We start from the raw sequence: 16,915 nt of genomic DNA, 5'->3' as shown, positions 1-16,915 counted from the left end.
TTTATTGTATAACTTTGGCCGGGTAAAACTATTCTTTCTGTGATTAAAATATATATACTATATGCTGCATAATCTGGAGAGGCCTAGTCTTCATTTTGGCAAAGAGCAAAAAATTGGCAGAAGCTAACAGGCAAAAGAAGGCGATGATTTTGCATCGCGCATAACTGGGCTGTATTTAGAAAGTGTGGAAAGAAATGCCATTCAGACGTACATGCCACCTGAACCTCTGATTTCCTCTGCAAGAGAGCCCCCATTCTGTTCCGCACGACACACTGATAAAAACCACCGTCCGATTTTTTCAAGGAAGGAATGACGTATCTGTAAGACAAAGGAGAGAAGCATGAATTAAAAGAATGCTCTTGGTTTTAAGGCTGCTTTCTCAGAAACCGTGTAAAGCTAACGGGGAAGAATAGCTCAGCTGTTCAAAACTTTCCACGCTTCTAATGCAGGGGGCTTCCCACCCCACCGATCCCCCGTTCTTCTATTTTCTACTATCCTGTAGTTCGTTTTGTTGCCTGCAAAAGAGGAGACTAACGTGGATCCCAGACAGGTAGTCCTCAATTTACGATCACAATTAGGCCCAGGATTTTTGCCGCTAAGCAAGGCGGTGGTTAAATGAGTCACGTCCAATTGTGTGTCCCTGGGTTAGTTAACTGCAGTCGTTAAGTGCATCACCCAGTCATTAAGCGAATCTGGCTTCCCCCATTGACGTTGCTCATCTAAAGCTGGCTGGAAATGGTGATCAGGGGACCCTGTGATTTTGCAACTGTCATAAATACATGCCATTTGCCAAGTGCCTGAATTTTAATTTCTCTCTCCCTCTCTCTTTCTCTTTCTCTTTCTCACTCAGTCACTCAGTCACTCACACAGAAACACTAGACAGGTAGTGTTTGATTTAAGGCCACCACTGAGCCCAAAGGGTACGTTGCTAAGTGAGACATGTGTCAAGTGAGTTTTGCCCCCATTTTACGACCTTTCCTACTATGGTCGTTAAGTGAATCACTGCAGTTCATAAGTTAGTAACACGATTGCTAAGCCAATCTGGCTTCCCCATTGAGTTTGCTTGCGAGATGTTTGCAGCAACGGTCGTAAGTATGAGCCAAGCATATGAATTTCGATCAAGTGGCCTCAGGGATGCTGCGGAACAGCCGGAAGTGTGGAAAAATGGTCATAAGTCACTTTTTTCAGTGCCTTTTCAACGGTCGCTAAAACGGATTGTGGTAAGTCGAGAACTGCCTGCAATCCACAGCAACAGCCCTATTTGCGTGTCACCAATTCCCACCGAGATGCCACAGAGGATAATATTTTGGATTGGAAAACCAGGCCTAAATTCAGCATTTAGCCGTGAAGCTGCCTGGGTGACGCTGGAAGAGACATTTGCTCTCAGATGCATCGTATCGGGCAAAGTTGTTGATAAAGATAACATGGGGGAAATTACATATGCTACGTTGATTTCTTTTTGGGGGGGGCGGGGGGGGGAGGCATGATAAAAGCACGGAACAAAATGCCAGTTTCTTTTGCAACATTATTGTCTTCCTTGAATGTAAATCTTGTTTTGGAAATGCCAAATAAGATATATCGCTTTTCATCTTTCCAGCACAGCTTACATATTAATAAATTGTTCTACATTATACAAAACTACACATGAATCATGCAGAGGTTCGAATAGTCTGGATTATCAAACACATCATACATTGATGACAGATCATGATTAATAATGGGAACAGCAAAGCGTAACAGCATAAAAAATCTCGGTTATTCTCTTTTTCAGCCTTAACCCTCAAGCTTGCTATATAAATTATGAAAGTATTTATTAGCAATGAATAATTTACTTTGTATTAACTAAAATGCATTATAAACTTAAGCTGGGGGATCATTTTTATTACTTTTTGGGCCGCAGTGCAAATCTTCTTCTACTCTAATCAATTATTACTTTGTCGCTGATTGTAACTGGCAGGGATTATAAGCAGCGTTTGAGCCATACTGTAGTTACTTGGCAAAAAAAGAAAAGAAAAAGATACAGCAGTGAGGTATTCTGTTATGCTGCTTGCCAACAAGACAAGATTAGAGCCAAATTTAGCCAAACTGTCTTATGCCAGAAGCAAACAATCTGTAATCATTTCATCCCAATGAATAAATGCAATTCCCTGCATGTAAAAACGCCAACCGTATCTTCGCTTGTTGCACACAATTACAAATAAATAATAGAACTTTAATATTCATAGTAGCATATTTATTCAAATAAATATTGCAAACTTGGATTAGTTTTCCGTGCACACTTTGTTCGACAAAATAAATGTTTCAAGGAGAGGAAACAAATTAATCAAGGACTAAAGGGGGGGGGGAAACCTCTGTGTTTTCATTGGGAACAAACGAACCTATATATTATATGTTAGCAAAACTTAAATACCTTAATTATTACTTTAAAAGGGAGAGTTTTTCAGCTAATCCCCATAGCTGCAACATACCGCAGTTCCAAGTGCAGCTTGCTTTAGAATTATAAATGTTATACTATTTCATATTAATTGTAGGTATTATTAAAAATGAGCAAGAACCTGTTATGCATATACAATGCCTAATCTAGCTACAGCCAAAAATTGTTTAGTCAAGTGAAAAAGCAGCTCTGACTTTCTCATTAAACCTTTGGTAATTCCATTTTTTCTGAGAGCGGTTTTGCATCGCTTTCTCTACCCATCCTTCTATTCCACTGTACATATGAATGTGTGTGATTCCCCCCCCCCCGTTACTGGCAGACCTACAGCACAGCTTATCCCATTGATCAAATGAACAGCTGTGTTGACTCCTGGCTGATTTCTTCCATGCTTAATCAAAACACCCTGACCTTAAATAGCTTTTAAATTTCGATTCCACACACAGAAAACATTCAGCCACTTAAAAAAAACAATGAGGGGGGAAATGAAAGAAGCAGAAATAATGAGGGTTATTTGATGGAGGAGACCAGGGGGCGCCCAACCTTGGCAATTTTAAGACTTGTGGACTTCAACCCCCAGAATTCCCCAGTCAGCCATGATGCTGGCTGGGGAATTCTGGGGGTTGAAGTCCACAGGTCTTAAAATTGCCAAGGTTGGACACTTCTGGTGTAGATCGTTGCTTAGATTCCAGCATGCCTTTGCGATGAAACCAGAAGGTGAAGAGGCGCTTGTGAGATCAGGGACCATGGATTGATCCATTTCCTGCGTGCGTTGAGACACGGAAAGGACCAGCCGCTCCTTCTCTTAGCAAAGGGACCCCTAAAATGCTGACACATGAACAGCTCATTTGTCTTTGTCACAGCTGGCGCATAAGAGCGGAAAGCTGAAATGCTTTTGGGACAGGCTTGGGTAACCTGCTAAATGTATATCATAGAAGGGTTCCACCACAAAACCGCGATAGACAAAAGCGCGCTCGACGAAAGCGCGTACGTGACGTCATCACAGCGCGACGAAAACATCGCGCTGTGATCGGTAAATGTAAAATTAAAGCGAAAACCTTACCCTAACCCCCCCAAACCTAACCCTAAACCTAACCCTAAACCTAACCCTTAACCTAACGCTAAACCTAACGCTAACCCTTAACCTAACGCTAAACGTAACCCTAACGCTCTAAACCTAACCCTAACCCTAACCCTTAACCTAACCCTAACCCTAAACCTAAACCTAACCCTTACCTTTATGTGAATCGGCTTGCTTTAATTTTATTTTTATTTCAATTTTTAATTTTTTTCATCGCGCTGTGATGACGTCACGTACGTGCTTTCGTCGAGCGCGCTTTTGTGGACCGCGGTTTTGACGGGTCACGTCATAGAAGCAGTGAGTAACCAGAAGAGAGAGATTAATGAAGAGACATAGTTGGATCGGGTCAATATGATGCAGATATACTGAGAAACACAGCAGACACCTGGAGTTTTCAAGAAGAGGCTGGGCAACCATTTGTTCAGAAGGGATCTCCTCCTTGAGCAGGCAGTAGAAAATGTCCAACGTCTCTTCCAACCCTATTATTCTATGTTCTAGACTAGGGGTGTCATACTCAAGGCCCCTGGGCCAGATCTGGCCCGCGGGGTGCTTAGATGTGGCCCACTAAGCTACCCTGGGAACAGAGAAGCACTGGCCCGCGGTACCTCTGCCAGCAAAAATGGAGCTCACAAGGACCACGGATGACCCTCAGAAGCTACATTTTCGCTGGCAGAGGGTTGCAGGAGGTCATCGCAGGCGAAAACTTCTTGAGAGCCTGTTTTCACTGGGAGAGTGCTCGGGCCACCATAGGCCTCCTCAACATGAGCGATGTTGAGCTGGCTGCACCCCCTACCCCCCACCCACCCATCCCGAGGTCAAACACAACCCTGATGTGCCCCTCAATGAAGTTTGACACCCCTGTTCTAGACATCATTCAGATTCTACAGTCTGAAATCACTTACTTATATTCCCTGGAGAACTCTGTGATTTCCATGTCGTTATGCAGCCACTTAAATTCCAGAGGCCAGCTTCCTTCTGCCAGGCAGGTGAGGATAAGGCGGTTTCCTTCCAGGTGCGTCTGAGGCAAAGTGGGTTCCGTCTTGAAGTAGGGGGCGACGTCATCTGCAAGGTAACACATCACTTTTAGATATTTTGGCACCTTACGTGAGAAATGGTATCTTACAATTTTACATCATTGGACAAATCAAGATTTTTTTTTTAAAAAAAATCATGGTTGGATTCTGCATTCAGCTCCATGCCACAAAATATTTGTTTATGGTGTCTGTTCTGACCCCCTCCTCCGTCCAGTAATGAATGCCGAGACAAGCGTAGCTGGAATTCCACAGCACTTTATTAGCAGGAAACATAACCCTTGGTGGCTGAAAGCCCAAACATAACAAACAGATAAGAACCTTGGCAGCAACTCAGACTTCGACAGAGACAGATAACAGCTTCTCCAGCGTTAAGAATGAAGTTGAATCCTGCAAACCAGGCTCCTCCCAGAGTCTCTCCTTAAATACAATCTTGAGAGGAGCCTAATTACAACCACCTGGGTCCAATTATCTTTTATAACCGCGTAGCTGTTCTCTCCATCAATCTACCAGGACTACCTCCCTTGTCTCCTCATCACTACTCCAAGGCATGACGTCAGGAGCACACTCCCTTTGGCTTTCACCACTGCTCTATGCCTCAGGCGCCTCCTGGTGGCCAACCAACCTCTCTGCGCCCTGCTCGGAGTTGGAACCCTGTCCAGGGTCTTCCACCTCTTCCAGAGCCGACTCATAAGGCCCCTCGCTGGCGGAGTCTGTTTGCAGCTCCAACGGCTCCTGCTGGGCCACAACAGGTGTCTATGGAGATTGTCAGTCATTCAGGTCCTGGTTGTCCCAAAGGTGCTTTTTCAAGAGGCAACTGGATTTTTCTGGTTTTTTCTCTGAAGAACTTTTGCTTCTCGTTCAAGAAGCTCTGAAGAGATGAAGAAGCTTCTTAGATGAGAAGTGAAACATCTTCAAAGGAAAAACAAAGGAAGTCCAGTTGCCCCTTGAAAAAGCACCTTTGGGACAACCCTCAAAGTGGTAAGAGCGATGTATGAAAGGAGGAAAGCCCCAAAATCTTCTCATTTCCCTAATGCCCTGGAGGCCAGGTGTTCTCCAAGAAGTACTGGAAGTCACCCGGAATAAAAGATAGTGTAGATAATATAGCATCTTTTATTATAGTACTCTATCTTTCATTGCACAGTCTGTAGCACACTCAGCTGTGTGGTTTCTTTAGTTTCGGCTAAGAGTAGGGTGTGAACCCGTTCCCCTGTGGTTTATAAACCATTGGGTACGGATTAGAAGTTATGGAATCCCAGCATACAGCATAGGGATTTAAAATAAGACACAAGCTCACTTAGCAAGACGCATGAACCAATGTTCACCCAGCACTGCAGACTGCAAGGGGAAAGCTGGCTTTTTCAGGACCACGGAGAGCAACCTTAGTGCTAAAATTCAAGTCAACGGCTCAGAGAGAACCCAGGATCACAAAGTGAAGTCTTCCCTCACTTGAAAACACTGCGGCAGAAGCACTGTGGGACGAATCAATGGATGTTTCTTCTGTGCGTGCACCGCACATGCCCATAAAGCCAATTATTGAGTTAAGATGGCCAAAGGAGAAGGGATCAACCCTCCCTCAAATCTTGACCAAAGTAGACCATCAAAGAGGATGAAGACCAAGCATTTTGCCCTAGAGGGAGAAAAACAGCCCTGCAGGGCTGTTTCCGGCCTTGAGAGGACCTGTGGGGGGCGGTGGAGGCTGTTTCTGCCCTCCCCAGGCTCCTAGTAAGGTTCTGGAGCCTGGGGAGGATGGAAAACAGGTCCACCGTGCCATCGCACACCAAAAGCAGGGGAGGGCAAGGGTGGCTCACATATATGTGGGGGGGTTGCGTGCACATGCGCGGAGGGCATGCACATGAATGACCCCCTCCCTCATGCTCCCCTCACTTTTGGCATGCGATTGCAAAAAGGTCAGCCATCACTGCCCTTGTCCATTGAAACATAGCAATGCCACACTGCACGCAAGTACCACACACCACAAGGACTAGAACGGAAGAATACACAGAATTAAATTCAATCAACTACATTACACTTCATACGAGAGCCCATCTTCTAAGCTGCCCCCCACCAACTGTTGGCCACCCTCAAGAAGGCAAGACTGGAGCAGGTCAACGCCTGCTTCTCTTTGAAGAGACAGCAAAAACCAAGCTGCCCTTTAGAACCACTGCTGCACATTTCAACCATAGAAATGTGTGTGTGAGATGGAGCAGCCGAAATTTATAAGCCCTTTCTTTGAAATAAAGCATAGGAGACAGCAATAAATAGGGGAAAGAACTTCCTCGAGGATGGGTACATTCTGTAATAGATTCTAGTTCCGCTGAAGCCTGTGGCAAAAATTGCATTGATATCAGAGAATCGCAGTAACATTTTTCTTGTAAAACTGCCAGGGTATTTTTTTTTTTACCAAACATACAAAATATGTTTCCAAACTACAGAGGAAAAGTCATAAGGATTCTGAATAATTATGAACTCTCTGCATGTTTCAGACCACAAGCAAGCAAGAAAAAGCTTTCCTTTAGGGTATTCATCTATCAATTAAAATTGCCACCATGTGACAAAGGCAGCTGTGGATTAAAATTTACTAATCCACTTTCTTTTCCTTGGGAACTGTTGTGTTGAGCCATTCAGTGAAGCCATGTCTAAAAACCAGTTACCCTAATTAGCTCTTTGTACCCATTTTCATTTGTTTACAATCGACACGCAAATTAACAGGAAAATAATGCGACACTGGGGAACTTCCTTGTTGCTTCTCTCTGGCATCACCGCGTCTCCATTTCCTTTACTGGGCCCTGCCCAATCATTTGTATCTGCTTAAAAAGTGGTGGCTAATAGTTACGAGCGCTGGCCTCTGTACAACCAATGAATAATAAAATAGATGCGAAATAATTGTCTGCAGATTGAAAACATCATTCTTAGATTAAGTGGGTCTGCAAATTAATTATCTACAAGTGAAGATGCCAGGGTCCCCAGGACTTGACTTGAGAATCCGATGCTGGGCATTAAAGGCTGGATGTTTGTTTGTTTTTATTAACTTTCTGTTGCTCTGAGTCTTAAGAAAGAAATTGCTTTTTATACAACACCAGTCTGTTTGTTTGGAGAGCAGTGTGAGGTCTCAGCCAGGCAGCCCTACTGCATATGTTAAGAACTGAAAAAGCAAATTCAGGCATCAGTTTTCCCTCTTTCCAGACTCAAGGAAACGGAAGCAAGCAATTTTTGAATGTCCTATGTTCAAGTTTGATGATCCATAGTCTTTGACTATCGGACAACATCTCAACTGGAACTCATCATAGCAATCATCTAAACTCAAAGTAGCCTGGTCTCCCAGAAATTGTATTTCTTATCGCGCCTGGGAATTCAATAGCTTGTAGGTTGCTGAATAAATGCTTATGAGCAACATTAAAGATCTATTCAGGCAAGATTATAAGAAAATCATCAAACTCGGGTATTTTTAGAACTAAAAATTAACAGATCAGAACATTCTGAAAAGCATGATTTATAAAACAGCATGATTTATAAAACAGGCCAATGTTCTGCAAGATTTATTTGAGCCCATTAAAAAAAGGAGACATTCGTTCAACTTTTTGTTTACATATTATGCAAATATCTTTCATTGAGCTAAATAAGCAGTGCAGAGTAACATTTGTTTGAAACAAAATTAAAATATAATCCTAGACAAAAGCTCATTGTAACTAAGACTCCCAATGCAAATTCGCATCATTCCTCCCACATTTTTTTTTAGACTCGATTTTAGACTTGATGTTTAGAGTTGATCACGTAGGTGCCTTTTTTCCCCCCAATGTTCCCATATATTTACACCTACAGCCAAAATGGACACACAGTAGCTACCAGAAGAGCTTCTCAAAGTACATTGTTTTTATTTTTATTTTTCCCAAATGGGAAATACAAGAGATGAAATGTTACACTATTGAACAACAGGGGACACACTAATTATGATCTTGCAGCAGCTTCGGAAGCCCAACAATTCCACAAATCCGTCCTATGCATGACTTAGCCAAAGTTCTCCGAGTTTTGTGCAGTTCTTGCTTTACTGTTTCCCTTTTAGGTGTAAAAGAACAAGCCAGGATTCAGCTTGAGGTTATATCAGTGATGGCGAACCATTTATCCACCGAGTGCCCAAACTGCGTGCGCGCGCATGCCCAAACGGAAAGATGTGCACGCATGTGAATGTGCATACCTGTGTATATACGCAGCAGAGACCCAAACACCAGCTGGCCAGAGGGAGGCAGGGCATCCCAACACAGGCAATGTGACAAAAAGGTAATATCTTTTTCTTTCGTGAGCTTCTGTTTCATTGTTTGCAGGGAAACAAAAGTTCACAAAAGAAATGCCAAGGAGATCTCACCTGGGACGATGTCGCACGTGCCAGCAGAGAAGGCTCGGCATGCCATCTCTGGCACGTGTGCCATAGGTTCTCCATCATGGGATTATATGATCACGTCCTATGCAAAATATAGTAAATACTTTCCAAATCATCCGGGAAACTAAAACTTAATTCCATAACACAATTTCCTCCACGAAACCTCATTTTTTTTCCTGGTCTAGATACAACGGGAAATTATAATGTACAAAAAGTTCTGGGCTTATTTGTACAAGTGCCAAGCCATTGTATTAGGCTGCCAGGGGCTCTCATAAGTATTTCAGTTTATGAAGCTGATATTTAGCTGCTCATGCCAAGTTCTCATCTCTCTTTGTTTGCTACATCACAAAAGAAAGCCCAACTCTTTTGTTGAATAATGCAGAATCACAACAAACTCATTCTTTGAACCTGTTCCCTAGATAGATAGATAGATAGATAGATAGATAGATAGATAGATAGATAGATAGATGGATGGATGGATGGATGGATGGATGGATGGATGGATGGATAGATAGATAGAGATAGATAGATAGATGATAGATAGATAGATAGATAGATAGATAGATAGATAGATAGATAGATAGATGATAGATAGATAGATAGATAGATAGATAGATAGATAGATAGATAGATAGATAGATAGATAGATAGATAGATAGAGATGATAGATGATAGATGATAGATGATAGATAGATAATAAATAAATAGATAGATAGATAGATAGATAGATAGATGATAGATAGATAGATAGATAGATAGATAGATAGATAGATAGATAGATAGATGATAGATGGATGGATGGATAGATGGATAATACCACATTTCCCCGAAAATAAGACAGGGTCTTATTTTCTTTTGTCCCCCAAAATAAGTGCTTGGCTTTATTTTTGGGGAGGTCTTATTATTTTTGAGGTGCAGGAGGCAGTGAGTGTGGTCACCTCATGGCTGCTGCTGTGTTGCAATATTTTCAGAGAGGGCTTATTTTCAAGGGAGGGCTTATTTTAGTGCATGCGCTCAAAAGCCCAATTGGGCTTATTATCCCAGGAGGTCTTATTTTGGAGGGAAATAGAGTAGATATTAGATAGATAGATAGATAGATAGATAGATAGATAGATAGATAGATAGATGGATGGATGGATGGATGGATGGATGGATGGATGGATGGATGGATGGATGGATGGATGGATGGATGGATGGATGGATGGATGATGGATGGATGGATAATAAAATTCTTTATTGGCCAAGTTTGGCCAGATTGGACACACAAGGAATTTGTCTTCTATGCATAAGCTCTCAGTGTACATAAAAATACATTCATCAATAATCATAAGATACAACATTTAGTGATAGTCATAGGATACTAAATAAGCAATCAAATCATACTAGGAAACTAAATAAAACAATATAAATCATAAAAAATCTGTGAAAACCCTAGAATGAGCTTTGTTCTTTAGCTAAAGCTTCTTACATTTCCGAGCTTATAAAAAACAGGGGCAGAATGCTGCTACACGAGGAAGAAAGCAGTCAAAAGATGCATATTTTTTCATCTGGATTTCCACCCTGGACTAACCGCTGTGCCACCAATAGACAGAAGGCTCTCTGGAACTAACCAGGTTTTCTTCCTCCTTGGTTTATTAGTTCATCTGAAGGTCTTCTTTTAACAGGCGCTCCTGCAGCTGAGATTCAAAGCCCTCTGAACATATACCCAAAGTGAAAAAGACAGTATGACTTATAGCATTCAAATTTATGAGCTGTAAAGTACACTGTAACTCACACACCCCTAAGGATGTTCAGGAAAGCAGCATTGGCTCAAGATAGCTAACACCAATATATTCTAAATGGTAATTACTGTATCCTATTTACCAAAACAGATGATGGTCCTGAATTTTCGACAAACCTTCCAAAAGATAGTGGGGGATATATATATATATATGTGTGTGTGTGTTTTTATTTGTGCTGATAAATAACACTTGGGCATACCAGGGGTTGTGACTTTAAGTATATATATATATATATATATATATATATATATATATATATATATATATATATATATATATATTTATTTATTTATTTATTTATTATATATTATGCCTCTATTACCGTATGCTCAGCAAATCTAAAACGACTCTCTTATTTTTATAGATAATTTTAAGCGGGGAGAAACCAGACTGCATTTCAGGTGGATTGAATGTAATAAAATCCATCAGCGGCTAAATGTGACTCAGACAATCACAGCAGTCAGACGAAGCTAGGAATTGTGAGAAGGGAAATCTCTGCTAGAAGGAGGCCATATGCTCTGACAGGATTCCCCCTACGGTCCAAACAAGCCCCAATAATAGAGAGATCACGGTAATCTCCACATCTTAAGAAAAGCGCTCAGAAACCTTTAGATGAAGCCTGATATCTTTATCACATCTATGCAGAAGTCACCTTCCAGAATCACAGTCTAATAATCTCATTTTCCTTTTCACATTGATTTATGGATTCTGGCAAAGGTAGGGCTGGAAGAATTTAGTAATACATCATCAGGCGTTAAGACCTTAGCGGACTGATGAGATGCAGTAATACTAAAAGAAGAAGGGGGAAAAAAGTGGAAGGTTTTATTTAGTCTCTCTGGTCTGTCCCAATATGGTATATTTTCTACTCATTGGGGAATCTGGACTCTAGTTATTGCTTGCAGGCCTGTAAATGCAAGGTTAATTGCCTGAAACCTATGACATCTTTGATTTATCTCATTTATGAATTAGATTCATAACCACTGAACTATATCTTTCAGAGATCCTGGAGCACTGGGGAACTGCCAGAGGACTGGAAAAGAGCTGATGTGGTTCCCATCTTCAAAAAAGGGGAAAAAATAGACCCAGGAAACTACAGACCTATCAGCCTGATCTCAATAGCAGGGAAGATTCCGGAAAAAATAATCAAGCAACGAAGCAGCAAACACCTAGAAGCAAACAAAGTAATAACCAAAAGCTAACATGGGTTTGTCAAAAACAGATCATGCCAGACTAATCTTATTGCATTTTTGGACAAAGTGACAAAATTGATGAACCAGAGGAATACTGTTGATGTAATTTACTTGGACTTCAGTAAGGCATTTGATAAAGGAGACCATAACCTACTACTAGATAAATTAGAAAAATGTGGGTTAGACAGCATCACCACCAGATGGATTCGCAACCCGGCTGACCAACCACACTCAACGTGTAGTCCTCAATGGAACTGCATCTACATGGAGGGAAGTATGCAGTGGAGTACCCCAAGGCTCTGCTTTAGGCCCAGAACTCTTCAACATCTTCATCAATGATCTGGATGAGGGGATAAATGGGGATCTCATCAAATTTGCAGATGACACCAAGCTGGCAGGAATAGCCAACACTCCAGAGGACAGACTTAAGATACAGAAGGATCTTGACAAACCTGAACATTGGGCACTATCTAATAAAATGAAATTCAATGGTGGAAAAAGTCAGGTTCTACATTTGGGCAACAAAAACGAAATGCCCAGGTACAGTATAGGTGGTACCTCGCTCAATAGTAGTAACTGTGAGAGGGATCTTGGGAGTCCTAATGGGCAACCATTTAAATAGGAGCCAGCCGTGGGCAGCAGCTGCCAAAAAAGCCAACACAGTTCTAGGCTGCATCAACAGAGGGATAGAATCAAGATTACGTGAAGATTCCTAAACAGGGCCACGTACGCTTAGGTTATCAACAGAGTGTTTTGCCAACGGAGCTTTGCATTTGAAAACTGTGCAGTAAGCAAAGAATATTTTTTTTAATCGTCTTCTAGCTTTACTGAGTCCCAAGACAACTCTTGATCTCTCTCGTCGGCATGGCTGCTTGTGTTTCAATAAACCAGGGCAAGTGCAAAGAATAAAAACTTCCGCGACTTGCTCTACACACTGAAACAAACCGAATGCATCGAAGGCCAATCTGAAATGTGGGAAAGAGGAGCAGTTTTCCCTCTAACTGGAAAGTCCCTCCCGCTGCCAAGGAGCAACAACAGCGAAGAAACCAACATAGGGTTTAATTATTCCCTTTATGGAAGACGCAATGTATATTATTACAAAATTACAAGCTAATATGCTCTCCGTTCATTTGGCACCGTTTCAGTCATGCTGTTAATTAAAAGCTGGAACCTCTCAGAACCACTTTGCCCAGCCTGCGTTACTCTGAAAGCGAAGAGGAGAAAAGCAATTTGGAGATCCTTTGATAAGGCTGGACACGGTTGTCCAAAAATCCTTCAATAAACAGATCTTAAAGAGATTGGCGCATGAGGCCACGTCTTCCTGAGGGATTAGTTGCCAAAGTGTAGGGCCCAACCAGAGATCAGCGAGGCCTTTCGATTATTAAGGGGCATGGATAAATTATATCGCTAGGCTGATTCACTTCATCGTAACAGAATGTTTTTAATGAAAAAGGGGAGGCTAAGCTTTGCCTGCAGAATTTCTGAATTGCTGTCGTTGTTGTCAAATATTTATTGCAAGAGGCACTACAGGTGGAACTCGACTTACAACCACAATGTGGAGCCCCGCATTTATGTTGTTAAGGGAGAATAGCAATAGCAATAGCAGTAGACTTATATACCGCTTCATAGGCCTTTCAGGCCTCTCTAAGCGGTTTACAGAGAGTCAGCATATTGCCCCCAACAATCTGGGTCCTCATTTTACCCACCTCGGAAGGATGGAAGGCTGGGTCAACCCTGAGCCGGTGAGATTTGAACCGCTGACCTGCTGATCTAGCAGTAGCCTGCAGTGCTGCATTTAACCACTGCACCACCTTGGCTCTTAGAAGTTTGTTAAGTGAGCTTTGCCTCATTTCTCTGCCACGGCTGTTAAGTGAATCACTACTGTTCTTAAGTTACTGACACAGTTGTTAAGTGAACCTGGCTCCCCCATTGATTTTGCTTGTCAGAAGGTCGCAAAAGGGGATCATGTGACACACACACACACACACGGGACACTGAAACTGTCATAAACGTGAGTCGGCTGTCGAGCATCTGATTGTAAATCACATGACCAACATGGGGATGTTGCAATGGTTATGTCAGCCTCTGCTCTGCTACTGCTTCGGCTGCCATTGAAACGGGGAGGGGGGGCATGGTATTTGGGAGGGGAATCATTATAGCAATAGCAATAGCAGTTAGACTTATATACCGCTTCATAGGGCTTTCAGCCCTCTCTAAGCGGTTTACAGAGTCAGCATATCGCCCCCAACAACAATCCGGGTCCTCATTTCACCCACCTCGGAAGGATGGAAGGCTGAGTCAACCCTGAGCCGGTGAGATTTGAACAGCCGAACTGCAGATAACAGTCAGCTGAAGTGGCCTGCAGTACTGCACCCTAACCACTGCGCCACCTCGGCTCATTGTTGTGTTGGAGGAAGTTTCTAGACACTGAACTGACCACCTTACTGTGCATGTGGAGGAGGAGTGTTTCCCGCCAAGGCCAACGGTCCAGCATTCCATCCTGGTGATGCCTTTCGAAGTTATCTCACACCTGACATTTGGGAGAATTATGATTGGACTGTGCACGGGGATGCCAAGGGGAGGGGAATGAATTATACAATATATTATTCGCTTTCGCGCCTAATCAACCAGACTTAGCTTAGCTTAGCTTTGCAACTGTTCATTTATGATTAGTAAAAGTACACTTGATTTCAATACAAATGGAGTCCAGTGGTTTTCTTTCCTGATTACTGAATGAAGTGCTGGTGACAGGTTACGAGTCGCTTTTTTCAGTGCTGTTGTAACTCGGAACAGTCACTAAGCGCTAACTGTTGTAAGTCAAGGTCTACCTGTAGTAGAGACTGAGTTATTGGGAATTTGTAATTTCCATTTTCTCCACTTGGAACGGTTCTGGTCCACAGCTGTTGCCATCAGACTGGGTGGAAGCTAATGAAGGAGAGAAGCAACTTGGAACTAAGGAGAAATTTCCGGACAGTGAGAACAATTGATCAATGGAACAACTTGTCTCCAGAAGTTGTGAATGTCCCAACACTGGAAGTTTTTAAGAAGATGCTGGATATCCGTTTCTCTGAAGTGGTGTAGGGTTTCCTACCTAAGCAGGGGGGTGGACTAGAAGACCTCCAAGGTCCCTTCCAACTCTGCTATTCTATTCTATCAGCATAGATTAGTAGGGCTTGTCTTCTAAAATAATTGGAGAACTCAGGATGGGGCAAAGTGATTTAGATTAAACAAAGTGACATCAATCAACTTTGAAATCAGAACTCTCTCCTCTGGGGCAGGTGGGGGGGGGGAGGAAATCACCTTAGCTCGTTTGAGAGGAATAGCTCCAGTTCCTGAATCTTTAATATGGAAATAAAATGAGATGCGCTTCTAGAAAGGGAATGTAGACATGAAATCTCAAAAAAAAAAAAAAAAAGCATTATCAGAACGGTTTTGAACTTTGAGGATATGATGTAGTCACATCAAAAGGCATAGCTAAGCCCGTCAGAGAGATCAATCATCTTTAGTCATTAAAGGTAAAATAAATATTCAGATCCTTTCTGATATTTTCTTTCCAGAGATGGACGAGATTACCAAGAAACTAAAAAAAAAAAAAAAAAAAAAAGGCCACCACCTTTGCAGTTCAGGTCAAAAACGATTTGGGGAATATTCAACGTTATATTTAACACACGCTACCATTTTTGTATAGCCTTCCTTGTGTGTGAACATTTTTCTTTTTCACTTTATTCAGAGCAAATACTAGGGCAGTTCATGCTTTTATATGAACATGTGAATCCAGCGGGACAGGCAAAAGGGACAAGAAGGCAAATGTGGTGCATAGGGAGTCCTCAACTTATGACCAGTTGCCAAGAGCCTGAATTTTGATCATGTGATGGAGGGCAGGCTGCAATGGTTGTGTCAAAAACAGTCATAAGTTCCTTTTCTTAGGACCGTCATAACTTTAAACAGTCACTAAATGAATGTTTGTACTTAAAGGTAAAGGTTCCCCTCGCACGTATGTGCTAGTCGTTCCCGACTCTAGGGGGTGGTGCTCATCTCTGTTTCAAAGCTGAAGAGCCAGCGCTGTCCAAAGATGTTTCCATGGTCAAGACTAAACGCTGAAGGCGCACGGAACGCAGTTCCCTTCCCACCAAAGGTGGTTCCTGTTTTTTCTAATTGCATTTTTACATGCTTTCAAACTGCTAGGTTGGCAGAAGCTGGGACAAGTCACGGGAGCTCACTCCGTTACGCAGCACTAGGGATTCAAACCTCCGAACTGCCGACTTTTCTGGTCAACAAGCTCTTAGCCACTGAGACACTGTGTCCCTGTTTCTACTTGCATACCCTTTAAAATGAGGAAAACCTCAAAAAGCATCTACCTCTTGCCTGTATTTTCAGGAGGCAACACTCTGAGAGAACATAGATGGAATGGCAAGCTGGGGTGGCGAATTATGCCCAGAAAACTCATTATTGTTTAATTGTGTATGTGTGTAAATGGCTGCTAAGAGTTCAGCCGGGAAGAAAAGATGAGCAAGCAAGATTGCATCACTCCCTGGAAGAGAAAAAAACAGAACGGGGAGAATTTTGAGTGGGAAGCCTTACAACTCACATAAATACAAAGATTGGACTTTTTCCCACACTGGCATTATGCAGATTCAGATGAGTAAACAGAATCTGTCATTCACTGGACTTGTAAAGATTCAGCTTTAATTAGCAACACAATGCACGATGCAATTCCCCCCTCCCCCAAATTTTCTTATCTAAAATGTCTGTGGCGAGAGCTTCCATTCCAAGAAGTCGCAGGGATTCTTTGAAACTCGGTTCTCTGTTCATTCGCTGAAGTGCCACTAGATACAAGATGAAAACAGGGGAGATGCACTTGTCTGAAATAGCATGGGGTTGCGATGCTGAACCTATGGCACACGGGCCAGAGGGGGCACACAGAGAGCTCTCTGTGGCAGTGGTGGGTTGCAGCCGGTACGCCTTGGTACGAGCGTACCGGTGCCTGCTGGGAGCACTAGGTACCATTCCGGTACGGTGCTCC

The 16,915-nt window shown here is 42.4% G+C and overlaps 1 protein-coding gene across 1 annotated transcript in view; it reads right to left on the bottom strand.

Annotated features, from left to right (window-relative positions):
* The window catches only part of LOC116517817 (protein sidekick-1-like), a 359,367-nt gene that overhangs the window by 267,584 nt on the left and 74,868 nt on the right, over nt 1–16,915 (bottom strand). Inside the window, exons 2-3 of the mRNA XM_032230993.1 lie at nt 4,415–4,574; nt 212–318 (exon numbers count right to left, since the gene is read on the bottom strand). Coding sequence (XP_032086884.1) covers nt 212–318; nt 4,415–4,574 — 267 coding nt within the window. The remainder of the gene's footprint in view (nt 1–211; nt 319–4,414; nt 4,575–16,915) is intronic.

Source organism: Thamnophis elegans, chromosome 14, assembly GCF_009769535.1.
Source record: "Thamnophis elegans isolate rThaEle1 chromosome 14, rThaEle1.pri, whole genome shotgun sequence".
In the NCBI taxonomy this organism is placed as follows: domain Eukaryota; kingdom Metazoa; phylum Chordata; class Lepidosauria; order Squamata; family Colubridae; genus Thamnophis; species Thamnophis elegans.
The sequence above is the reverse complement of the archived record's forward strand: the minus strand, read 5'-3'. Positions and strand labels throughout refer to the sequence as shown.